Here is a 26,298-nt window from a genome sequence, read left to right as displayed (position 1 = left end):
GACAACAGACCTGGGAGTCGGGAAAGCACCCACACTCATGCACACACACCTATGTCTGAGTTTCTGTATTGTCTGCATTTACAGCCAGGTTTTGACTCAAATGAGTGGTTTCATTTCTTTCACTTTGGATAAAAGTGAGTCTCTCCCTACCCCTGCATGGGGGTCCCTGAGTGGTGCATGAATAATTCCCACCTTGATGCAGTAGATACCTGGATGCAGGGGTGAGAAATGGAGGGCGAGCCAGTTCATTCCATGCAAGTGAAAAAGCACAGGCGCTCTCAGACCCAACCAGAAATTCTACTCTGCACGGTTTAGTTAGAAAACTACAGGGAGACAATAATTTACTTCTAGTAGAGAGAGGGAGAGAGGGAAGACGAGGGCGGGAGGGGGAGAGGGAAGGAGAGAAGGAGAGGGAAGGAAGAGAAGGAGAGAAGAGGGGCAGGATGAGAGGGAGAGAGAACGTAATCGAAAGAATACGCCTAGAATCAAGATCAAGGCACACGGATATCTTGTAATCTAAGAATCAGGAGCATTCCCATATAGCCTTGCTCCCAGTCCTCCTGCGTCCCTGCAACTCGAGGGACCTGCTTATTGTCAAGCCTGCGTCTCTCCTTTAAACCAGAGGAGCCTCGATCTTCGTGACAGCGAGGCTGCCCGCGCACACCGCCCAGGGCGCAAACCAGCCCAAAGCCCCCGCGCGCTGCGGCCGCGCTCCCCGCACCGGGGACGCGGGCTGGGTGTGAGAGGAAGGGCGCCCTCCCAGAGCCCCGCCGCCCCGGGATCTCCAGCCCGCCACCCTACCTGAGCTGGCGCGGCTCGCAGTCCACGCCGGGCAGCAGCAGCCGGGCGGCCTGGCGGACGTCGTCGCTGTCCATGGAGAAGCTGCGGCGGTGGCCGGCGTGCGCCACGGCCACCCGGATCCACTCCATCAGCGGCGGCAGCACGAGGAAGGGCCTGCGGCGAGGGAGGGACCGAGACGCGTTAGGGCGGCAGTAGCAGGGGCTCCCTGCTCAGCCCCACCCCCTGCTCATCGCCGACTTCCCCACCACCCGCCTCCCCCTTTTCCCTGGAGACACTGTCTCTCAATTCAAAGTGAGAGAACCTTTGGAGACATCCGGACCGCACCGGTGACCTCGGGGCAGGCTCTCTGGAGTCTTTGGGCCTCAGTTTCCTCATCTGCAAATGGGGGATAATGTGACTGAAAGGATACGACGTGACTCTTCTGTGAGTGTAATCTCCCTCGGCGATCAAATGAACATTAAGGAAATGACTCACTTAAAGCACCAAGCACAGGGTCAGGTGCTTAGTAGAGAATCCAATCCACTCCTGGGGTTATTAGGACTTGGGGCTCCCCACGGTGAGCCCAATCTTAAAGTGCCCTCCAACACTCCCTTCCCACCGCTAGGCTGCTTCCTGTCATCATCCTTCCGAAGTTCTCCCAGGCCTCAGCTCTTCTCAAGGACCAGACTGCTGGCAGACTTCAGCATCTGGGAAGAAGCAGTCTTCTGGGAGAACCTGGAGGGGCAGCCCAGAGCTGCCAGCGATGTGCGGGGGAGGAGGGGGCGGTGCTCTGGGGCCTTAGCCACACCCCCGAGCTGTGGGAAGTCTCGGCTCCCCACTAGCTAAAGGGGTCACAGCAGGGGTCCAACTCGCTGCATGAATTAACCGAGATCTTGCTTCTGGCTGAACTTTCTAGGTGTAATACATTTGTGCTATCTTCCTATTCCTGAAAGTGATTATTATAAATTCCATCTTCTCATTAGGACTGAGGACAGGGAGCTTTTGCAAAATCCTGATACCCGAGTCCTATGCCAGGGCTTCTAATTTAATTTATCTAGGATGAGGCTGGACATTGATAGCTTTTAAAACCTCCCCCAGGTGAACACAACACGGCTCAGAATTCTCTGGAGAGTTTCTTAAAATGCAGATTGCTGGGCTCCACCTCCATAGTGTCCGATTCAGGAGATCAGGGGATGTGGCCAAGAATTTGCATTTCTAATGAGTCCTGGGTCTATGCTAAGGCTGATGCTACTGGTTAGAGGTGGGTGCGTGTTCAGTCTTGTCCAACTCTTTGAGACCCTAGGGGCTATAGCTCACCAGGCTCCTCTGTCCATGGAATTTCCCAGGCAAGAATACTGGAGTGGGTTGCCATTGCCTACTTCAGGGGATCTTCCTCACCCAGGGACAGAACTCCCATTTCCTGTGTCTCCTGCATTGGTAGGCCGATTCTTTACCACCTTGCCATCTGGAAGCCCTAGAGGGGCACACTCAAAGAGCTTCTGCTCTAAAGTATGGTATAGGGCCTGGGGATCACCTGGTTTTGTGTGTGTATGTGTAAATGCAGATTTCCTGGCCTTATCTCCAGTAATGCTGATTGCACAGGGCTCATGAATATAATTTTAATAAGCAGCCCCTATGATATTGATTTAGGTAGACCAGGGGCCACACTTTGAGAAATGCACGGTGCAGGTCAAAAAGATTTCCTATTCATGTGTTATGGCTACAGTTGGGTTGAGGCATGCGGGGCATGTGGGTGTAAAATTTAGGAAGGCCAGATCATGTCAACATGTTCCAGCAGCTTTCTTGCTTCACCCTAGCCCTGGAGCTGCTGTTCAATCCAGCATGGCTGCCATGGGTGGGAGAAGAAAGTGGTAAGTAAAGGGTTTATTTACCCAAGGCAGGAGCACCTTCACTGTATGCAGTTGTCTCCCCATTTTGGTGGCAGGTTCCAGTTTTTCTAGAATGCTTTCTGGTTATCCAATGTTAAGACTTAACAGCTGTTACATTCATCTCAGTTAATCCCATTCATGATCTCAGCTAAATGCTTAGGACAACCTACAAGCTAGTCATGATTATGCCTGTTTTCTAGATCAGGAGAATAAAGTGTACTGAGGTTAAGTAACATGCCCTGGCTCACAAGGTTGGCAAATATGAGAGCTGGGAATCAGACCCAAGACATTTGACTTCACAGCCCATGTGCAGTAACCCCATGTGGTACTTGTCCAACTTCCCAGCATGCACCTGTTACCCCAAGGGGGCCCATCTGGTCATGGACCTTTGATGGCAGGTCATTTTCATTCCTGCTCACTCAGCTCCATTCTCTCTCTATAATATAAGGTTTCCAATCCTTTGAAAATCCACACCCTACTTAACCTTCCGACCACAATTCAAATCCCACCTCTCCCTAAACATTTCTCCTGGGGACTCCTCCCAAAACAGACCCTTCCCACAGTGGCCCCCACCCCAGTGGCCTGACCTACCAGTCTTGCAGATGCCACATGAGAATGTGAACTCCATGAGATGGGGACCTGGGATTGCTGGATTCACCGACCCAGCCCCATCCCCAGTCGTGGGACAGTGCCCGGCAGGCTGTGAGCACTTAATAAATGACGTGTTCATGAAACGGACTAAGATTTATCAATTCCTCACTGGGAGAAACAGATAAAATCGAGTTTCTGAACCGGTGGACCTGTGGGGCAGGTTCCCAGGGAATTTCTGCCTGGATCAGCCTGCTGCTTAGGCTGTCGTCCTCATTCTCTCATTCTCTCCATCACCTAAACCGAATCAGGCACTCAATAAACACACACTGACTTGAAATTGAATTGGATTCTACAGTCTCAGGTGAGCAGAACTTATTTTTGTCACCATGACTCCATCACTGCTGAAGCCAAACCGGGTCGCCCCTCTGAGCTGTTTCCGCAGAGGCAGCACCCCCAGCCCCTGGCCTGCCTTTGCTTTGCACGGTCCCAGCCCCTCAAGCACAGCCCACAACTCCCAACCCCTCAGGGTCCTCTGGAACACTGCCCTTCAGCAGCTGTCTTTCACGTTAGATGCTGAGGCCTGGGGCACACAGTCAACTCCTGATGAATACAGAAGAGGAGAAAAAGACGCTCTTCTGCGCCTTCGAAATAACACTTTTACCAAGACGAGCATTCGAATGAGAAACCTTGAACCCCAGATTCCACCGCCTCTGGAATTTTCTATGGACTTTTCTCCCCTTTCAACATTGCCTTCTTTTCGTCAGTCTGACCTCAATAGTTTATAAGCTCATGAATTCTTTGCCAGCAACTCATTTAAAAATCTTCTTATCTTGTCTACTCAGAGGGAAAGAAAAATAGTATTATTTGTGAAGTTTCTTTTGGAGGAGGTTGGAGATGGGAAAGAATGCTGGGGTCTTGAGTTAAGGAGAGGGTGGAGAATGCTAAGAGGGAAAAAGACTGCATTCTCCTGATACATTTTTTAAGAAAACACTTTGTTGGTGAAGTTGTCTGTAGTGACTAAAACCTAGAGGAGGCCCAAGGAACTCATGGTTTAGTGAAGCAGATTCAACCTAAGAATCAAGGCCCAGTGTGGGAGGTGGGTAGGGAGGGGGGTGGTAGATGGATGGGTAGGGTGTGGAGGGTGGGAGGGCAGCAAGGAGTGTGTGAAAATTGCCAAGGCTCTGATTTCACCCCCAGAGTTTTGGTTCAATAGGTCTTGGGTGGGGCCTGGGCACCTGCATTTTTAATAAAATCCCCTGGGAATTCAGGAGCAACCCAGATCTAATAACCTCTGACTAGGTGGCCTGAGGTGAACAGAGGAGTGGGGGAACACAATCAATTCAAACAGGGCAGTGCCATTAAAATTGTCATTATGGCCTTAAAATACTGAAAACAGAGTTACCTACCATATGATCCAGTGATCCCACTCCTGGGCATAAATAACGACAAAATGCCAATTCAAAAAGATATATACATCCCAATGTTCATAGAAGTCCTACTTACAACAGTTAAGAAACGAAAGCAACCTAAATGTCTGTTGACAGATACATAGATAAAGAAGACGGTGATGGAATATTACTAAGCCATGAAAAAGAGCGAAATATTGTCATTTGCTGCAACATAGACAGACCTAGAGATTATCATACTAAGTGAAGTAAGTCAGATAGAGGAAGACAAATATTAATATGCTATTCTTTATATGTGGAACCTAAAAAATTATACAAATGAACTTGTTTACAAACAGAAACAGATCCACAGTTGTAGAAAACAAACTTATGGTTATCAAAGGGGAAAGGCAGGGAGGGATAAATTAGGGGTTTAGGATTAAAATGGTATTTCCAGAAGCTAGTGGTAAAGAGCCTACCTGCTAATGCAGGAGACATAAGAGATGGGAGTTTGATCCCTGGGTCACGAAGATTCCCTGGAAGAGGGCCTGGCACCCACTCCAGTATTCTTGCCTGGAGAATCCTGTGAACAGAGGAGCCTGGCAGGCTACAATTACACCCTACTATATACAAAACATGGAGAAGGCAATGGCACCCCACTCCAGTACTCTTGCCTGGAAAATCCCATGGGCGGAGGAGCCTGGTGGGCTGCAGTCCATGGGGTCGCTGAGGGTTGGACATGACTGAGCGACTTCACTTTCACTTTTCACTTTCATGCGTTGGAGAGGGAAATGGCAACCCACTCCAGTGTTCTTGCCTGGAGAATCCCAGGGATGGGGGAGCCTGGTGGGCTGCCGTCTATGGGGTCACACAGAGTCGGACACGACTGAAGTGACTTAGCAATAGCAATATACAAAACAGCCAACAAGGTCCTACTGTCTGGCGGAGGGAACTATACTCAATGTGTTGTAGACTGTAGTGTGCCTAGAACTAGCACAACACTGTAAATCAACTATATTTCAATAAAATTTAAAAAGTAAACCCTAAAAATCCTTTAGGTTGCACTCATATTGCAGGTATGCTTCCAGGGGCTGGAGATAGAGTGGAGAGCAAGACACATCTATGTTCTCATAGAGCTAATGGTCTAACAGGAAGACAGACATATAAGAAACCTGTAAACCAACCAAGTAATAAAGCAATTGCAAACTGTGATTGGTGCCAGGTTGCTGGGATAGAGAATAAATAGGTTGAGGTGGGATGGTGGGAAGGCCTCTCTGAAGAGGAGACAAAACCTCAAATATGGGAAGGAACTGACCCTATGTGAATGTGTAGAGAGATGGGTATTTTAGAGAGCAGTAATAGACTGCGCAAAGGCCTCGAGGCAGAAAAGACTTAGAGCTCAACCAAGGGACCTTCACGTGAATCATGTCCTATTTGGCCCTCCAGGACAGATGCGGGGGCCAGGACACATGTGAGGAAGAGTCACTGTGGTTGGCTGGATAATGGCCCTCAAAGATATCAGGTCATATTCCCACAGCCTGTGAATACTGATGGCACAAGTGAGTCTGAAGATATGGTCCAGTTAGGGAACTTGAGAAGATTAGCCTGGCTATCCAGGTAGGTCCTAAATACAATCGCACGGGTCCTTAGAAGAGGGAAATAGGGAGATTCAGTACAGGTGATACTGAAGCAAGATGCTCTGCTTTTGGGTTGAGCTGAAAGGAACCACAAGCCAAGGAATACAAGGAGTGCAGCTTTAGAAGCAGGAAAAGGTGAGGAAATGGTCTTCTCTCAGAGACTCCAGAATTTAGCAGACCTGCTGACAATTTGGTTTTGGCCAGTGAAATTGATTTTGGACTACTGACCTCTGGAACTGTACGAGAATGCGTGTGTGTTGTTTTAACCCACCAGGTTTGTGGTAATTTGTCCCAGCAGCCCCAGGAGACTAAACCAGGGTATTGACAGGGTAACTGCAGGTGAGTTTGGAGACCAGAGAGTGGAGAATGTGAACCAAATATTAAAGCTGGGAGTGAGGGCATCCAGAGGGCTCTGGAATCATCTCCGAGATCTGAGCTGCCTTGTTCCTGAGGTCAGAGCAGTTCTTGTTGATATGGGCTGAATGATATCAACCCCAAATTCATGCATCAAAGCCCTACATGCCAGAACCTCAAAATGTAATGGTATTAAAATAAGGCCATTGGAGTGGGCCCTAATTCAGGGTGACTTATAAGTGTCCTTATAAGACGAGGAGACTGGGACACATGGAGAGACACAAAGAGCCAGCTATGCGAAAGATGCAGAGAGAGGGCAGCGGTCTATCAGCCAAGGAGAGAGGTCTTGGAAAAAACCGCACCTCTGACAAGTCTCTAGCACTGTAAAAAGATAAACTTCTTTTGTTCAAGCCACCCAGTTTGGGTTAATTTGTTATAGAAGCCCCAGCAGATGAAAATGCCTGTGGTTTGACTTAAATTTTTCTCACCCCTCAATATTTTAGTCTGTGGTAGAGGAACTTCCATTGGAAGCTGATTCTTTAGAGAGCTGCTGGTTTTCGTTCATTTCCTAGTGACAACGGAAGATGAATTCAAAGCCATCTGAAGGCTGTACCGTGCAGAGGTCAGAAGTTTGGGCTTTGGAGACAGGCTGAGTAAGAGCTGGATTCCAGCTCCACCCTCAAACTGTGTGACCTTGAACAAAGTATAGTTGTCCCTTGGTATCCACGGGGAATTGGTTTCAGGAACCTCATTGGTACCAAAATTCTCAAATCCTTTATATAAAATGGGATAGAACAGTACTCTGCATCTGCAGATTCAACCAACTGTGGATGTGGACCCTACAGATGGAGGACCCACTGTATTCCAATGGTCATGCCTTGGTCCTCTCACTGGGAAAGTGGGGATAATAACAGTATCTACTTCAAGAGGTGTGGTTGGCCTAATAATGTCACCCCACTGAATGTCCACATCCTAATCCCCAGAACCTGCCAAGGTTATTTGGTAAAACAGAGTCTGCACATGAGATTAAGTTAAGGATTTTGAGCAGGAAAGACTAGCCTCAACTACCAAGGTGGGCCTGAAATGAAATCACAAGGGAACTTAGAAGAGGGAGGTGAGACAGTCAAAGGTGAGACTTTCCTGGTGGTTCAGTGGCTAAGACTCTGCACTCCCAATGCAGGGGGCTTGGGACTGATCCCTGGTCAGAGAACCAGATCTCACATGTTACAGCTAAGAGTTTGAATGCCAAAGTTAAAAGATCCCACGTGCTGCAACTAATACCTGGGAACAGTCCGGGGGGAAAAAAAAAAAAAAGGTCAAAGGAGGGAGTAGATGTGACGACAGAAGCAAAAAGTTGGACTAATACAGGAAAGGGACCAGGAGTTAAGGAACACAGGTGGCCTCCAGATGCTGGAAAAAGCAAGGAAACGGATTTTCCCCTCGAGACTCCAGAAGGAGGCAGCCCTGCCGACACTTTAAATTTAGCGAAACCGATTTTGTATTTGTGACCCCTAGACTGTAAGATAATCAATCTGTGTTGTTTTGAACCTCCACGTTTATACCAGTCTTTTTTTTTTTTTTTTTAAACAGCAGCCACGGGAAACTAGCACAGAGGGTTACTGTAAGAACTGCATGGGATGATGTGCATGTAGCCCGGCGCCTGGTACCAAAAAGTGCTCATAAGCAGTAGCTGTCATAATCGTCATCATAATCAGCATTGTTTTTAGCATCACTCAGCCTTCTCCCTCCTGGATGGAGGAAAAGGCCTCGCTACACAGAGCGATGCTCCCGTCTTTCTTCAAATTGAAGCAAATCTCTGCAGTTTCTATGCCTTTCTTTATAAATCATGTGGCCCTGACTTTTCATGTTTGTTATCTGTTGAGTCTTTCTTAGGCTGGAGAAGAATTTAGATGTTTGACTGTGGTTTGGGAGGCTCATAATTTCAGGGACACAGGGAGTGAAGGACAAGCAGCACAACTAGACAATATCCAGGGCTGGTTTCTATAGCAATATTCACTGCGATCTCACTGTAGTGGTGAGACCAAAGATAGGAAGATGATGGCAGAGGTCAGAGGTGGTCATGGCTGGTTACTGTAGTGACAGCCCTACGGTGCAAAGTACGGTGGGCTTGCCCAAGGGGGTGGTTCCTGCAGATAGCCTAGAGAGGGAGGAGCCAAGGGTGTGGGCTACAGCAGAGCTTCTTGAATATTAACATGCATATGAATATCTAGGATCATTTTAAAATGAAGATTCTGATTCAGTAGGTCTAGGGTAGGGTCCAAGATTCTGCATATCTACCAAACTCTCTGGCAGTGATTCAGCCACCAATCCATGGACCACACTTAAATAACCAGGCCCTAGAGAGTATATATATGTGTGTGAGTGTGTGTGTGTGTATAATGAAAACTGGGGTATCTTTTTGATTTATGGTTTCTCCAAATATATGCCCAGGAAATCAGAAATGGTGAATTGTGTTATCATGTTTAAGGGGGAGAAGGTGAGGCCAGGAGGGTGAGCGCTGTAAGAGGGTGAGAGGCCCAGGAGACAACAAAACAGAAGGAGGTGTTTGTACCTGGATCTCCTGATTAAAGCTGGGGGGTGGTGGTATGCTATACTGGATTGGCTAAACCTGGGTCACAAGCCTGAACCAAGCTGTAGGGGAGGTCGGGAGAGCAAGTTTCAGCCTTTATCAGGGGAGGTGGGTTCCACCTCCCACCAGGATTCTCCTTCAGTTTCCCAACAATCTTACAAAATACAATCTTTCAGTCTTGGGGAGTTTACTCTGAACCAAGCACGCATCTTATTGTCTGATAGGTATTTTATATTCATGACTGTGTTTAGCATCATCTTGAGAAAGTAAATACTCAAAAAATACACTTGGCAATGGTTATATCTAAGTAGACATTATCTCCAAAGATACCTAAATAGACATTTATCCAAAGAAGACACACAGATGGCCAAAAAAGCACATGAAAATATGTTCAACATCATTGATTATCAGAGAAATGCAAATCAAAACTACAGTGAAGAATCAACTCAGTGGTCAGAATGGCCATCATCAAAAAAATCTACCAACAGTAAATGCTACAGAGTGTATAGAGAAAAGGGGAGCTTCCTACACTGTTCGTGAGAATGTAAACTGGTGTAGCCACTATGGAGAACAGTATGGAGGTTCCTAAAAATCTAAAAATGGAACTACTATATGATCCAGCAATCCCACTCCTGGGCATATATTCGGAGAAACCATAAATCAAAAAGATACCCCAGTGTTCATTATACACACACACACACACACACACACACTCACACATATATATATATATATAATGGAATATTACTCAGCCATAAAAAGAATGACATAATGCCTTTTGCAGCAACACGGATGGACCTAGAGATTATCATACTGAAGTCAGATAGAGAAAGACAAATAGCTGTGAAATCTAAAGAAATGAAACAAATGCACTTATTTACAAAACAGGAATAGACTCACGGACACAGAAAACAAACTTATGTTTACCAAAGGAGAAATGTCGGGGGGTAGGAATAAATCAGGAGCACGGGATTAACATATGCACTACTATATATAGGATATGTAACTAACAAGGACCTATTGTACAGCACAGGACACTCTACTCAATATTCTGATAACCTTTATGAGAAAAGAATCTGAAAAAGAATGAATATATGTATATGTATAATTGAATATCTTCACTGAAATTAACACAACATTGTAAATCAACTGTACTCCAATAAAACTTAAAAATATATATATACTTTGTGGTGGTTAATTTTATATGTCAGCTTGGCTGGGTCACAGGTACCCAGACATATGGTCAAACACATATTACCAGATATATAGTCTGGATGTTGCTGGATATTGAAAGTATTTTTTAGATGAGATTAACAATTAAATCAGGGAACTTAAAGCAATTTATCTTCCACAAGGTAAAAGACATTTGTTCTTAAGAAAAGCTATGACAAACCTAGACAGAGTATTAAAAAACAGAGACACCACTTTGATCTCAAAGGTTCTTATTGTCAAAGCTATGTTTTTTTTTAGTGGTCCTGTACAGATGCAAGAGTTGGACCATAAAGAAGGCTGAGCACCAAAGAATTGATGCTTTCAAACTGTTGTGCTAGAGAAGACTCTTGAGAGTCCCTTGGACTGCAAGGAGATCAAACCAGTCAATCGTAAAGGAAATCAACCCTCGAATCTTCATTGGAAGTATTGATGTTAGAGCTGAAGCTCCAATCCTTTGGCCACTTGATGTGAAGAGCCGACTCATTTGAAAAGACCCTGATGCTGGGAAAGGCTGAGGGCAAGAGAAGAAGGGGTCCACAGAAGATGAGATGCTTGGATGGCATCATCAACTCAATGAACACGAGTTTGAGCAAACTCTGGGGTATAGTGAAGGATGGGGAAGCCTGGTGTGCTGCAGTCCATGGGGTCACAAAAAGTCGGACGTAGCTTAGTGACTAAATAATAACAACAACAAGATGGGTAGGCCTCATCAATCAGTTAGAGGCCTGAAGAAAAAGAAAGACTGATCTCTTCCAAAGAATAAGGACTCTGCCAGCTCACTGCCTTCAGATCTGAGCTGCAGCATTGACTCTTCCCTGAGTGGATCATACACACATCCTGCTGGTTCTGTTTCTCTGGAAAACTCTGCCTAATACACACCTGCAATGGGTGCCATGGGACTTAACTGTCTGCAGAGAGGTAGCCTCCTCTTTCTACATGGATCCCGCCCCCTTCAGCCTCATGCACAACTGGCAGGGGCAGGGAGGAAGCCGAGGCCTGGATCACAGAGGACCACTTCCTAGCATCCCAAGTGTGCCCACAACTCTTAGGAAATGAGACAAAGGAATCATGGGTAGGGTAAGGCCAATGCTTTTAGGAAAGAGCAAGCCATTAGGTACCAAAGCACAAGTCCTTTGCTCTGTGAAAGTCCATATAATTACATAAATGCCCTGAAATGGGGCAAATGCCAAGGGGCACTGGTGAGGAGGTGATTTCTGCTAATAATGCCAGCAGGTACATGTGAGTGATCACCCGACCTTCTTTGTCTTTCCTGTCACACATTCTGAAGAAGGTGATATAGAGGGCTGGGGGTTCATGAATGCAGTACTGAGGTTCAAGCAGGTTCAGGCAGAGCAAAAATGGTACACAAATTATAATAATCTCCTCATCTCCCAGCTGCCAACAAACAGCTGCACCTCCCCTAGCTTCATCTTCCCTCCCACCCTGGAGAGGAGGGACTCCTCCAGTCCTACCCACCCCCCACTTCCCTGGGCACATGACTCCATCACTTCTCTCCCCACAGTCCCACAGCTCAACCTCCACCTCCTCTCTGGACTTTCTCATCAGCATTTAAGCGCTCAACATGTCTCTAACAATTTGAACCGGAGAGCAAGAATGCTGGCGAGTGCAAAATTCACAGTTCCCCTGAATTTCAATCTAGGTCCTCGGTCTAGTTTTCCGTCTATGGCAGAGGGAGCTCCAAATCATCTGGGAACTGAATGAAATGCATATTCCTGTGTTTCCTGTGGCTGCTTAACAAACCACCACAAACTTGGTGGCTTGAAACAACATAAATTAAGGGCCCATTTTATGCTAAGCATGGGTCTGAGCATGAAAGGAAGCAGAGAGGTTATATAACTTGCCTAAGGGCACATAGTTATATGCAGCAGCACAGGCAGACAGACCTGGAGTTGAGGCTAGTAACTGCATTCTGTCATCTGCAGGCAGTGGCTACAGTATACACAGGCTGGAGCTGACGAGGAGGGGAGAGAGTGGTGGAGTGAGGTGGACGGGCAGGAGGCAACCCTGGAGAGAGACGAGGGAAGAACCACCCAGGGCCTTGTAACTTCTGGACTAAAACTGTAAACTCCTAATACTTGAATTGCAGTTGAAAAACACAAAATCAGAGAAACATTTGAAAAGAAATATTAAAAATGGGTTGACAAAAATATTCACTCTGAGCATGCAAAACAATGGGTTCACCATAACTGTTTGTTTAGAAAGAGAGCGGGGAGTTTTTTATATTCTGGCTGAGATTGCTGGCTCTCACCTTATATGTGTCTTCTTTCTGCTTTGTAATAAGACACCCAATCTTCACATGGGCTCATGACCACCTCGCTTACATTTTTCAGCCTCCCTTTCAGCTAGGAGACTGGTTCTTGCAAAGATATAAACAGAAGTTTCTTGTGATACTTTTAGGAAAGTTCCTAAATAGAAGAGGCCCAACTTTCTCTGGTCTTTTTCCATTCTGCTAGCAAGAATGTAGACAGAATGGCTGGTGCTCAAGCAGCCAAACTGAACTATGCGGTAGAAGCCACACGGCACAGCACAATGATAGAAGAAGGATGATTGGTTAGGTGGCCATACCTGCCCTGGATTCTTAATTCCAGACTTGGTTTATATGAGAAATGAATGTCTATCTTGTTTAAACACCTGCTATTTGAGTTTTCTGTCACTGACAGCCAAATCTAATTCTAAGTGACACTCACATCAATTCCCATAACATGTACATTAAATCTCTATTTTTCCTTTATTTTTGTCACCATGGATTTGAGTTTCTTTCTGTTTAGCAAAAAAAGATAAACATTTTTTCATAGTTATCTTCTAGAGACTATGAATCTGTAACCTTGAGATTGTATTAACATTTGTTCCTAGAAACTACATTTACTCAAGTATTTGTTACAGTGAATTGTTTATTCATTTCAAAGTGTAAACTACGTCATAGCAAGTTGATTTTGTTCATCAGCCTCAGGAAATTTTACTGACAGTGGCTTGGAGCTCGTCATAATTAACCCACAAAAATCACAATACAGATACTCTTGGAGACAGAAACGTATCTCAAAGACTTCATCCTTGCAAAAGTTCTCTTATAAGGGATTTTAGCTATTTTCCCTCAACGTTATTGAGGTAGAGTTGATGCATACCAGAGTGTAAGTGTGGGGTGTACAGGATGACACTCTGATGCACATATATTATGATCACCATGGTAGGGTTAGTTAACACCTCCCTCACCTCACATAATTACCATTCTGTCTTTGTGGTGAGAACTTTTAAAATCTACTCACTTAGCAACTTTCAAGTGCATAATAAAATATTATTAACTACAGTCACCGTGCTGTATATTATTAGATCCTCAGAACTTATTCCTCTTATGACTGGAGGTTTGGATCCTTTGGCCAACATCTCTCCCCAATTCCCCTACCTCTTGCCACTGGCAGCCACCTCTCTACTCTGTTTCTCTGAGTTCAGGTTTTTCAGATTCCACTTATAAGTGAGATCATACAGCATTTGTCTTTGTCTGACTTATTTCAGTTTGCATAACATCCTCAAGGTCCATCCATGCTGTCACTTATGTCAGGATTTTCTTTTTATTTTCTCTTAGCGGAATAATATTCCATTAACAGATCACTTTTTAAAACACCACGTAGAATCTCTTTTTTTAATACAACAAAAGAGGAGCTGAAGGTGAGGCTGGGCATAGTCTGGAGGTTCCCCTGTGTGTCCCTGGCGTCCTTGCCACTGGGCTGCAGCTTTGAGAAAATGATATTCCAGCTCTCTTGAGATAAACCCCTTGAACTCACATTACCCTGCACTTGGCAGTCTGACAGGATGGATTAAATTCATACGCCAGCCCTGATCAATCAAAACCCTACTCATCAAATCACAGACTGAAGACAGCTGATTCCCCAGGTCTCCGTGGAATGACTCATGCCCTGGGTTAGGAACATGTTTTAGAGCAGGCTCTGCCACTAACTGACCACATGACTTGTGTGTCCTTGGGGCTTTGTGGGCCTTGAGTGTACTCACAGTAGAGTTAAGGGACCAGAGAACTAGAGTAACAGTATAATATTTTAAAATAAATAAATAAATCAATAACATACTGCCACAAGGAAGTTGGGGGGAAAAAAGCCACGAAGGCAGCTTCCAACAGAAGTTTTTGCTATGATGGAAGTGCTCTGAATCTGTGCTGTCCAACACAATGGCCACAAGCTGCTGTGGCTACTGAACACTTGAAATGTGGCTAGTGCGACTGAGTAGCTAAATTCTAATTTTATTCAAGTTTAATTGATTTAACTTTGCGTGGTTTAGTCAGTAAGTCCTGTCCAACTCTTGCGACCCTATGGACTTTTAGCCTGCCAGACTTATCTGTTCATGGAATTTTCCAGGCAAGAATACTGGAGTGGGTTGCCATTTCCTTCTCCAGGGGATCTTCCTGACCCAGGGATTAAACTCAGGTCTCCTGCACTGCAGGTGGATTCTTTACCAACTGAACCACCACCCGCTAGTCACAAGTGGTTAGCGCCCACCTTACCGGATGGCGCAGTTCTAAGGAATATCCTTCAGTTCAGTATAGTTCCAGATAGGAATCCTGGTGAATGGGGAGGTGGAAAAAGGGCTACAGCAGATATCAAGCAACCTAATTTTGGACTAAGTTTTTCTTCCCATTATCATGGTCTACATCATTATCATCATTATTAGGATTTTATAGCATCTACTGGAGTGCTTACAATGGGCCAGACTCTGTGCAAAAAGCTTAAATGTACATTATTTCATTGAATTACAGTAACAGCCTTGGAAGGTAATTATGATTATCATCCCTATTTACAGATAAGCAAACTGAGGCTTTGCTTTGCAAGAGTCAGTAACCTATAGGATACCACAAGTATTGGCACAGAGCTGGGATTTGATCCCACGTCTGCCAGAATCCAAACGCCTCCTACTTGGCCATTCTTATATGGCTCCTCCAAAGACCAGTGTGGCATTGACTGAGTCACCGAACATTGAGGCATTTCGGTTCATCATCTGTGGAGGAAGAGACTGGGCTACATGCAGTCTGTGACCCACTCAAGTAAGAAAGCGTTGTGATTCCTATACTCTACTCTACCCCCTACCCAGGGGGCCACTTTTATATAATGAATGCTATTGTTTACAGATGGGACCATGTGCCTCCAAAAGTACCTGACCGCTCTGAGCACAGATCAATAATTTCCCTCAGTGGAACCCATGACTTGGTTGCAGATTGTTTTTAAGAGCTTCTCTGTATTGTTGGGCTTCCCCTGTGGCTCAGCTGGTAAAGAATCCATCTACAAAGCAGGAGACCTGGGTTCAATCCCTGGGTTGGGAAGATCCCCTGAAGAAGGGAAAGGCTACCCACTCCAGTATTCTGGCCTGGAGAATTCCATGGATTGTATAGTCCATGGGGCTCACAAAGCGTCAGACATGACTGAGCAACTTTCACTAAACACTTCTGGTGATTCAGATCACCAGGAGGACCCGAGTATCAGCCCTGGACTGATCTTGCTAAAGTCAGAAAAGATTCTTTTTAAGTTAGATGATGAGTGCTTTATAATGCATGTTTCTCTTTTTGCCTTGGAGGCCAGGAAACTCAAAGCTAAATCTTGTTCTCAATTTTAATAATAAACTTTGGGGGAGATTTTTCTGGTACAGTGGTCTTCCTTAGTGTTAATGACATGAGGTTTTGGGGTTTTTTTTTGGTATTGTTTATCCTTGTTTTGTGGTTCTGATAGGGACGAAGTAAAAGGACAAAGTAGCTGATTAATAGTTAATCCCACTAAGGGATTAACTTAGTGAGTAAGTAAAGGAAATATATGGGAGACCTCTGCAAGTTAATGATCACTCAAGAAAGCAGTTTGCTTACCTGCAAAACCAAGCAGGCTTACTTAGCAACAAAACCCATGTAGCAGAAGCATGAAACACACCCCCAAACAATGAAACAATGGTGAAATGAGACCCACACCTTGGCCAGTAATGTCAGTAATTTAATGATTCCTAGGACATACTCCTTTGCATACACTAAAAAAAATAAGGACATTATACTGAAACCGAGATGATTTACCGTATTTTAGTATATGTTGCCATCTTTTTGCTCATTTCCATTGTACCATGACAGTCCCAGTTTGACCATATAGGAACAAGAAAACTGTCCTGCTCTACATGGAGGAGAAGTTGATGCTGGAAGTTTGACATTTACTAAAAATGAAGAAGAAGGTGGTCTTCTGCCCCTCCCCACTTTTCCTTTGATTATAAAACTGCAGTCCATAAGTTCTCACTGTGGCACTCCCGGGTCTGCCCGCTTCTATCTCTCAGAAGCATCCTATACTAATAAACTCTTTCCTACCTGTACGCTGTTTCTCGCTGAATTTTTTCTGAGCCAGGACAGAAGAATCCACGTTTTATCAAGGCCAGAGACATGTCCTGCGATTTCAGTTCTATCTAACTCATATTGTGAGTCTAGCTCAAGTCTTTTTCAGAGTTAGTTATAAATGATGAGTGGATAACATCATCTGTCTCAGACTGTGCCAAGGCCCCAAGATTACCTGGGATAATAAAATAAAAAAGAGAATGTCACTATGTAGCATGTGGGCGGGGGGTCCTTTGGAAACATAGAGGATGAAAATGGGATAGAATTTCCCTGTAAAAAGGAAAATAAAGAAGGGATATGGAGAAAGGAAGGAAAGAAAAGAAAAATCCTGAGACTTAATAATCAAGGAAGGGACTAGAGCAGGAGGAGAGACAATTCTGATGCCTACACAAAGCAACCATTTGGCCATGGAGCAGACTTACGGACTCTCCATATGCATGAGAAGAAAACATATGCACAATTTACTTCTCTGACTAAATGTTAACAATTTTACACTTTGTTGAATCTGAAAGTGAGAGATGACAGAAACCAGGAAGGATTTAATTAAAGGAAAACCAAAAGGGCTATTTGTTAAGCTGGACTTTGGTGCTATCTTGGAAAGGATTCCTTGTCTAGGTCAGCACTCCCGGTGACCCTCTCCAGCCACATAAGTGAAATAATCAGGACTGATTAGCTGATGAGATGGAAAGGTCTGGGTGTTCCCTACCCACCTGCCACGACCTGTCCAATCCTCTCAGGAGCATTCCTGCTGCCTCTTCTAGTGAAGGGGTCAAGCTTTGGGCCAGTCTCAGGGGAGGCAGTGTAACGAGATCCCATCCAGGGATGAGCCTAGGTCAGGGAGGGGGACTGGGCCAGGTCAGGAGCAGTACTTCTCTGAGATGGAGGAATGGACTGGCAAGCAGGGTGGGGGTGGGATGTGTGTGTGGTCAGATGGGGTGCGGACGTTGGTTCTGAATGGAAGCTGAGTGTGTGGTGAGTAGATAAAGCAAAGGTGTCATGAATCTCTTAGATTCCTCTCTCGCCTGAAGACGAGGATAATGTTCACTGGCCCTTCTTCACAAGGCCACTGAGAAGATGAGGTAATAGGTATGGAAGTACAATTAAAGATTTACATTTAGGCATCTTCATGTACACCAGGCACCTAACACACTTGGGCTAAGTTGCTATCAACTTAAACATCAGATTAAGATAAACACTTTTTTTCCAGTAGTCATGTACGGATCTGAGAGTTGGACCATAAAGAAGGAAGACTGCCAAAGAACTGATACTTTTGAACTGTGATTCTTGAGAGTCCCTGGGACTGCAAGGAGATCAAAACAATCAATCCTAAAGGAAATCAACCCTGAATATTCATTGGAAGAACTAATGCTGAAGCTGAAGCTCCCATACTCTGGCCACCTGATGCAAAGAGGCAACTCATTGGAAAAGACCCCAATGTTGGGAAAGATTGAGGGCAGGAGGAGAAGTGGGGGGCAGAAGATAAGATGGTTGGATGGCATCATTGACTCAATGGACATGAACTTGAGCAAACTCCAGGAGACACTGAAGGACAGGGAAGCCTGGCGTGCTGCAGTCCATAGGGTGGCAAAGAGGTGGACATGACTGAGTGGCTGAACAACAACAACAACAAGGAAGGTAACTCTGATAACCAAAACCTCATCTTGTCAGCAGGAGAAGGCAATAGCACCCCACTCCAGTATTCTTGCCCGGAAAATCCCATGGATGGAGGAGCCTGGTAGGCTGCAGTCCATGGGGTCGCGAAGAGTCGGACACGATTGAGCGACTTCACTTTCCCTTTTCCCTTTAATGCATTGGAGACGGAAATGGCAACCCACTCCAGTGTTCTTGCTTGGAGAATCCCAGGGACGGGGGAGCCTGGTGGGCTGCACAGAGTCGGACACGACTGAAGCGGTTTAGCAGCAGCAGCAGCATCTTGTCAGCGTCTTTCAGCCACAACTGTAGCAATACAACACACTGCCGAAAGAGGGAGCTCCTGCACACTTGCTCAGCACACAGGCTGGGTTCTCGTGGACTTTCCTATCAGTTCCTCACTCCTGTTCTCCTTCCGCTTCCAGCTTTCCAGCCTCTTAGTCTTGCTGTATTCCCCTTTCCTTATTACTGGAGCAGTCCACCTTTCTAGGTACATCTCTCTGCTGCATCCTCCTAGAGATCTTCTTTTCCAGACATGGCTCCTGCACTGGGCTGGCCTCAGCGCTACCCGCAGGAAGCAGGCTCATGACATGTGCCAAATATGAATCACTTATCTCCTGGAAAACTCAGACGGCAGGCCAAAGTCAAGGACACATTATCACAATGCCAGGGTATTAACTCCACTATTCAAATGACTAGAGTGTGGAGCGCTGGATTTCATTATCCATGCTTATTTATCTTCAGTTTTCCCTTTCTGTGATACCCAAGGCAAGGGGTTCAAAGGAGTAAGTGCTAAAAAGTGTCAAGTTAAACTGATAACTGTTTCTATGAGTTCAGGGTCTGGTGTCAGATGGTCGTGAGTTTTGGTCCTGGTGCTGCCAGTTAACTGAGTCAGTGACCAAATCTCAGCAAGTCACATGGCCAGGAGCCTCAGGATCTAATTGGGAAATGCGGAAATAGGGAAATACGTACCCTCCAAACTTTCCCGGCACGCAGAAAATAAATTTCAGTAAATGGCAATTGCTTTGAACAGCAAAATGGTGTGTCTGAATTAGAAATTGGACTGGTGTGTTCTGGAAATCTCAGGGAGCAAATGAAGAAGTAGTGGTGGAAGCTCCAGGGAGCAGATCTCATCTCCACTTAAGTAAGACCTCAGAGGAGTCTTGGCTGTCTGGAGCTAGGGTGGGAAGGAAGCCTCGAGGGCTGCTGCCTTGGCAGGGCAGTCCCTTGGGTAGGACCTTAGGAAGGAAGTTGAAACACTGAATAGGCAGTTGGTCTAGATGGCTATTTGGAATCCCTCTTCATCCTAAGGGTCCAACATTCCACATTTAACTGGTTGCCCACTGATGTAAGACTCTTTCTAGGATTGGACCATTGCATTATTTTCTAGTTTTTCTCTTGTATCTTTTCACATTGCTGTCACGATGAATGTGCTGAGACATAAATGGGGTCATCTGATAAAAGTATAAATTCCTCGGCCTGCCCATTTGTTAACTGGCTTCAACCCATGTCTTCACTCCATTCCCTTCATGCTGGTCCAGCACCACTGTGCTCCAGCCACATGAAACAACCAGCCGTTTCTGGAACACACATGTGCGCTCGCACCTCCCTGCCTCGCTCTTGCTGTTGTTCCCTCTCTCTATCCTCTCCATCCAGTTAAGTTCTACGCATCCTTTGAGAAACAGATCAAATCACTTCCTCTGGGAAGTATTCCCCAAGAGCCCCCCACCCCCGCCATACTCATAATATAGTTAGTCCTTTGTTTCCCTCTGCCTTGATAAGCATTGTGTATGTAATTCCATAATACCATATGTATCATATTATTATTGCAATTTATGTCTTTACTACTATCCCAGCTAACTGTAGGGGCATGAACTATTCAGCTTTGTATCCCCCAAACTTGAACATCATAGTGCTTGCCACTCAGGATGACATTTGATATTAGTGTCCTGATTTATTCTGTCTCCTCCACTAGACTGTCAGCTTCATGAGAGCAGGGATTTATCCTGTGCTCTGCTTTATCCCAAACACTTCTGTGGTGCCTGGAACTTCGTAGGTCCTCAACCAACATTCTTTGAGTGAATGAAAGAATGACTGTTGAATGAATCGATAAATGTGTGTTAAATGAATCACTGAATGTGTGATTAAATCCTGTGAATTTGCTTAGCTTAATTCTGGTGGCTTTCTCACCTTACCGTGGGTGATGGGTCACTGGAGTGGTTTTTATAAGGACTAGGTAAAATGATAAAGATAGTCACATGTTGTTTATTTTCAGTTGTGTTAAGAGTAGGAATGCACATAATTAAAATTCAATGAGAACCAGGCTTGGGTAAAAACTCTATAAAAAGTTATGTTCAGGAACTTGGCCAAGTGTCCCAAATAAATCCCAGTGACCCTCAAAGACTTTAGACTCTGGGAAAGTCAGACATGAAACATAAATGGTGGGCAGGCTTTGGGGCCACATTTCTCTTGTGTTGAGATGTTCCCTGTATCTGATTTACCACCACAATAAAACTAGGGAATGAGGGGAGGCTGGCAAATTGTCACTAGCAACAAGTTCTCTGGAATAATCTACAAGGCTGTGCCAGTTCCAGAACCGGTTTTAAAATTGCTAACTGGTTTTAAAATTGCTACTTCTAGTGCTTTTCCATTTGTAGATAACAAGGGCCAGCTTGTTAGGGATTTTGCATGTTTCAAACATTGTATGTGGTCTATATACCAAGAAAAGACACAGTTCTGTTCACTTCAGTGAACCAATTCAGTTCAGTTCAACTCAAATAATTCAGATTAACAAATATTTACTGAGTGTCTCATTGTACATGGACTAGAAATCAAACTCCTCTATATACTCAAAAAGTTCTGCAAGATCTAACACTGTCCACCTTGGACTCCATTTCCTACCACGCTCACTCATTCTGTTCCAGCCTCACTGAACTCCTTGCTATTCCTTGCATGTTCCAAGAATGTTCCTGTACCAGGGCCTTGGCACTTGCTGTTCTCTTTGCCTGGCAAGATCTTTGCTCAGATAGCCACCTAGTTTCCTGTCTTGATTCCTTTATTTCTCTGCTCAAATTCTATTTCCTTGGAGGAAACTTCCCTGACCATCCTGGATAAAATTGTACCTCTCATCACTGTACTTGGTTCGGGTACCAGTTTTATTTCTGTTTATGTCACTTATCTGTGCCTGATACTTTACTATTTATGCATTTGTTCTTCCTCTGCACCCCCTAGTAGAAAGTAAGCTCCGTGAAGACAGATATTTCGCCTGGCATAGCATACATGTGCTATACATACAGTCAAATAGATGAATGAATAAAATGAGCTCCTACTATGCATCAGCTTCTATACTTGATGATATTGAAAAGACTTTAGTCTTCAACCAACTCATGATCTAATGTGAAAAACATGAGAAAAGTGGCTTATCTGAAAAGCCTTTTGATAAAGGAAGGTACAAAGTCTTATGGCAGAATGAATCAGAATCAGCTGGAGCTGAAGAGGGTAAGAGTATGTTGCAAAATGCCGTCCTGAGCCTGCAAGTGGGAGAGAGAAGGACTCAGAAGAGGAATCCAGGCAGAGGAAGTCAGATGAGGAACTGCAGAGCCAGCTTGGGGTCTCTGTGTGGACCGGAGTAGCTGAAGGGATAAGTGGACGGGAGGTACTGGCGTGGATGAATCTGAGAGATGATAAAGGTGTGAACAGGGAGGACTATTCATGGAGCAGGCCAATCACTTAAAACTTGTTCCTTATTTACTGACTCTCTCCTTAGAGCGAGGGTCCATGTTGAGCTTTGTGGAAGACACAAGGATTTAAAACCTGAACCCTGGTGTTCAGTCTAGCAAGGGAGGTTAGTGTGGCCACATAACCCCAGTTTCCCAGGGCGTCCCTAATGGTGATGTCTGTTTGCCCTTAATTATCCTGTAAACTTGTTAGATCATGACTTTCAATTGGGGGATTGGAGCAGAAAGTGGCCATCAAAGAAGGAAGGGCAGATAACCATGATGCAAGGCTGATAATAAGTGCCTTGTGGGATGTTCCTGTAAAGTGCTCTGGGGTCTGGAAGGGGCAGCGCCTCCAGGGATGGATTTTTGGAGGCCGTAGAATCTGCAGTCAGTGTGAGTGTTTTCAGTAGGTTGGTCCTGGATTTTGACTATTTATTGGTTCCCTTTTTCCTTCATAACAATATTCTTTCCACACCATGCTGCCATAAGGGGCTGGAGAATGGCCATATGAGGGGTGGAATTCTATGTAATGAATTCATAGAGAGCAGCGTGACAAAGGACTGCCAAAGGACCAGCTCCAGCCTTGGAGTTTGAACTCTTCAGTGAGAACAAAGCCTGGGAAAATATGAACCTTCTTTTGCCAGCATGTTCTGCCCAAATTCCTGGGCAGGCCTGAACCTGACCTGCTGAATCTTGACCGAACTCCTCACACCAATTTGCAAGAACTGAGGAAGTCTTCCCTGGGAATGTTTCTTATCTACAGGGTGAAAACAGAGCGAAGACTTTAAATCCAGAGTTATAAACAAACACAGCCAACAAACAAACAATTCCTGGAATACTGGAAACTTCATTCTCTACAGACATGGCCAAGTACATGTGCAATGAACTCTGTACACTGTACAAGCTCAAAACTTGCTTGATGATGATGCTGGAATTCTCTTCTCTGTTCTAGAAACTACATGGGAAGGAGGGTGGGGAATTCCAGGGATCCCTAGAGCAGCCCCCTGGTTTCTTTTTATTTCTTTTTTTTTAAAGTTTAATTAATTAATTTAGCTGCACTGGGTCTTAGTTGGGCTTCCCTCGTGGCTCAGATGGTAAAAGAAATCCCCTGCAATGTGGGAGACCTGGGTTCGATCCCTGGGTCAGGAAGATTCCCTGGCAACCCACTCCAGTATCCTTGTCTGGAGAATCCCCCTGGACAGAGGAACATGGTATGCTGCAGTCCATGGGATCTCAAAGAGTAGGACATGATGAGGCATGTGGGATACTTCTTTTTGTAGTTCGGCAGTGTGTGGGATCTAGTTCCCTGACCAGAAATCAAACCCAGGCCCCCTGCGCTGGAGTGCAGAGTCATAGCCACTGGACCACCAGGGAATTCCCCGCCCTCTGGTTTTATCTGACTACTCACTGTATGGCTTTGGGCAAATCTCATGCTTTTCCTAGACTTTCCTTCCAGTCTCATAAGTTGTGAAAAGCAGCTCTGGCTGGTCTTTCCACTTTCGGAATCCAGGGAGGTTGCAAGTGTGGGCGATCCCCGGAAACCAAGAAGCACTCGCTCCAGGAGATTTTGATAATGACTGTGGTTAGAAGCGTTATAGACAGGGTGTTGCCCCTCCTGATATTTCCCACATGGCATTTCTTCCTGGAAAAAGCAGCAGGAGACAGGGCTGGGGAAGCCCACCTTCCTCTCAGGGCTCTCCCCCTCCTGCAATTTCTCCCTCACATGGGCCATCAGAGACCCGTGAATTAACCCCTCAGTTGCTCCAGGCAGACTACTCTTTTTATACCCATTCCCTCTACATTGGTGTTTTTATCACACCACTGTGGGCAGTTTTAAAAGAACAGCAATTCACAGATTGGAAACAAGTCAAATGCCCAGCAACCTGGGAACCGTTAGGCAAATTATGGTGCCTTCACAAGACGGAATATTTTGTAGTCATTAAAAATGATGTTTATGAATGCTCTGTAGTAGTGCTAGGATAATGCTTATGGCATACTAGTAAGTGAAATAAAAAAGATATAAAATTGTATATACGCCATACAGTTATTTTAATTTGTATTAAAAAAAGGAAAAAATATGTGAAACAATCATTTTGGCTACCTCTGGGTAGTAGAATTGTGGATAACTTTAATTTTCTTTCTTATATTTTTATGTATTTTCCAAAGTTAAAAAAAATGAGCATATACAACTTTTCAGTAAAAAGACAGATCTGTATAAAAATCTGTATTTATAGCACCTGTATTGCAGTTGTAAATATATGCAGTCCATGAGGACAGCAGAATGGTTGGAGGGGAGAATGTGATTAAATCAATAAACATAGCAAAACTGTAGACTGGGGTACATGGAGACATGTATAGGCTTTGTTTGGGAAGTCAAACTTTGAGGAATGAAAAGGCAACCCAGATGCTCTTGTTGCTCAGGGCAAATGACCAGATTTACTGCCTGGACTCTTTCCTGTAACACGTGAAACCCAGGTCTGTCCTGGCAGCTGTCAATATCACTATTTCTGAAAGGATAAAAAAGGGGTGAAAACTTGGCACAGGAGCAGGTGGATTGAAAGCAGGCTGAGCCCAGAGAATGCCCTCCTCCTTCCCTCTCTTTCTCTTTCTCCAGGCCTTGCTGGTACCAGGCGCTCTGGCTCCCACTGCCTTTGCCACCCTGGGGCAGCCCACAGTTTACACCAGGCAGTTTCAAAGGCTCATTTGTGTTGCTGTTCTTTACAAAAATGCTTTCCTGCTTGTTCAGAACATTCACGTACGGTTCCTGAGGCCCTGGAAACAGGGCAGGCAAAGGGTTCTGGGCAAATGAGAAAGAGCCAAAAATCCAAGGAAGCTAATATAGCTTTCCTCTGGACCATTCAGCAGAGGGAGGAGGCCACTGGTGACCCCTCTCACTGGGGGACTCTGCCACTCCGCCAAGCCATCCTTGTGGGACTTTTGCAGGAACATTCTAACTGGTCCTTCCATCACCCCCTGCTCCATCCTCCCGCTGCCATGCACTCAGATCATCTTCATATCCCCCTCTACTCTGTGCCAGGTTTGGCTGGCTGCCAGAGAGAGCAAGAGATGATCAAAGCCCAGTCCCTGCCAGCGAGGAGCTCAAAGTCTGGCAGCGAAGACAGACATTTGGAAGCAAATAAGGCCATAGTGGTGACTGGGGCCACACAGGAGCAGGTCAAGGGGACACAGGCTCTGGAATCACAGTGCAAGGATCAGCCTCCAGCCCAGGCACTTACTAGCTTAGCTGTGTGACCTTGGGCCAGTCCTTAGACTTCTCCACTCCTCCCCATCTGTATGTAGGCAGCGTTACAGTATCTCAGAGGCTTCCCTGGTGGCTCAGCGGTAAAGAAGCTGCCTGCAATCCAGGAGCTGCAGGAGACGTTGGTTTGATCACTGGGTCGGGAAGATCCGCTGGAGGAGGGCACGGCAACCCAATTCAGTTTTCTTGCCTGGAGAATCCCATGGACAGAGGAGCCTGGCAGGCTACAGTCCATGGGGTAGCAAAGAGTTGGACATGACTGAAGCGACTTAGCATGCACGCACAGTATCTCAGAGAGAGACTGGGGCATTTAAGAGGGATAACCTGGAAAAGCTCATCACAGGGCCTGGCTCAGATTGGCATTCAAGAGTTGTTATAATCATTCACAGAGGCCTTCATGGGCACCAGGGGTGAGGGGCACAAAGGTTTCACAGCAGAGGTGAGGATGCAGTTGTCTTGAAAGATGAGCAGTTATTTGTACCTTGCTCAGGCGTTTCCCTTGTCCAAACCTTCACCCTAACTCCACCATTGAAGGAACAGAGGCCCATCAACACCTACAGGATGTATTTTTCTTCCATAGACTTTCAACTCAGTGTGTATTTTCTAAATCCTTGACTGTGGGGGAGGCCCAGGCACCACCTAACTCCTATGGTCTTGAGGCAGACAGCACCTTCTATGGGCCAGACACCCTGCTGCAGCAGCTGGACGGCAGGACACAGGCAGGGTAGGAAGAGGACAGGTGGGGCAGCAGCTTTTTATCAACCCCTACAGAAATATTTCAGCATTTTAACAACTGGCTGAACATCTGCACTTCTGCCAACCAGCTGAAGGTCAGTCTGGCCTCTGGTCT

General features: G+C 45.5%; 1 protein-coding gene across 6 annotated transcripts in view; it reads right to left on the bottom strand.

Moving 5' to 3' along the window:
- Positions 1-26,298, bottom strand: part of BTBD11 (BTB domain containing 11) — a 332,136-nt gene that overhangs the window by 79,361 nt on the left and 226,477 nt on the right. For 3 of the 6 annotated variants that reach the window (XM_024992023.2, XM_059886625.1, NM_001205745.1), the window contains exon 4: positions 802-954. In XM_024992023.2, the coding sequence (XP_024847791.1) occupies positions 802-954 (153 nt within the window). Of the gene's footprint in view, positions 1-801; positions 955-1,102; positions 2,739-26,298 lie in introns of those variants that run through there. The other 3 variants (XM_059886626.1, XM_024992027.2, XM_024992025.2) reach the window with 3 other exon arrangements.

This window comes from Bos taurus, chromosome 5 (assembly GCF_002263795.3).
Source record: "Bos taurus isolate L1 Dominette 01449 registration number 42190680 breed Hereford chromosome 5, ARS-UCD2.0, whole genome shotgun sequence".
Classification (NCBI taxonomy): Eukaryota; Metazoa; Chordata; class Mammalia; order Artiodactyla; family Bovidae; genus Bos; species Bos taurus.
The sequence above is the reverse complement of the archived record's forward strand: the minus strand, read 5'-3'. Positions and strand labels throughout refer to the sequence as shown.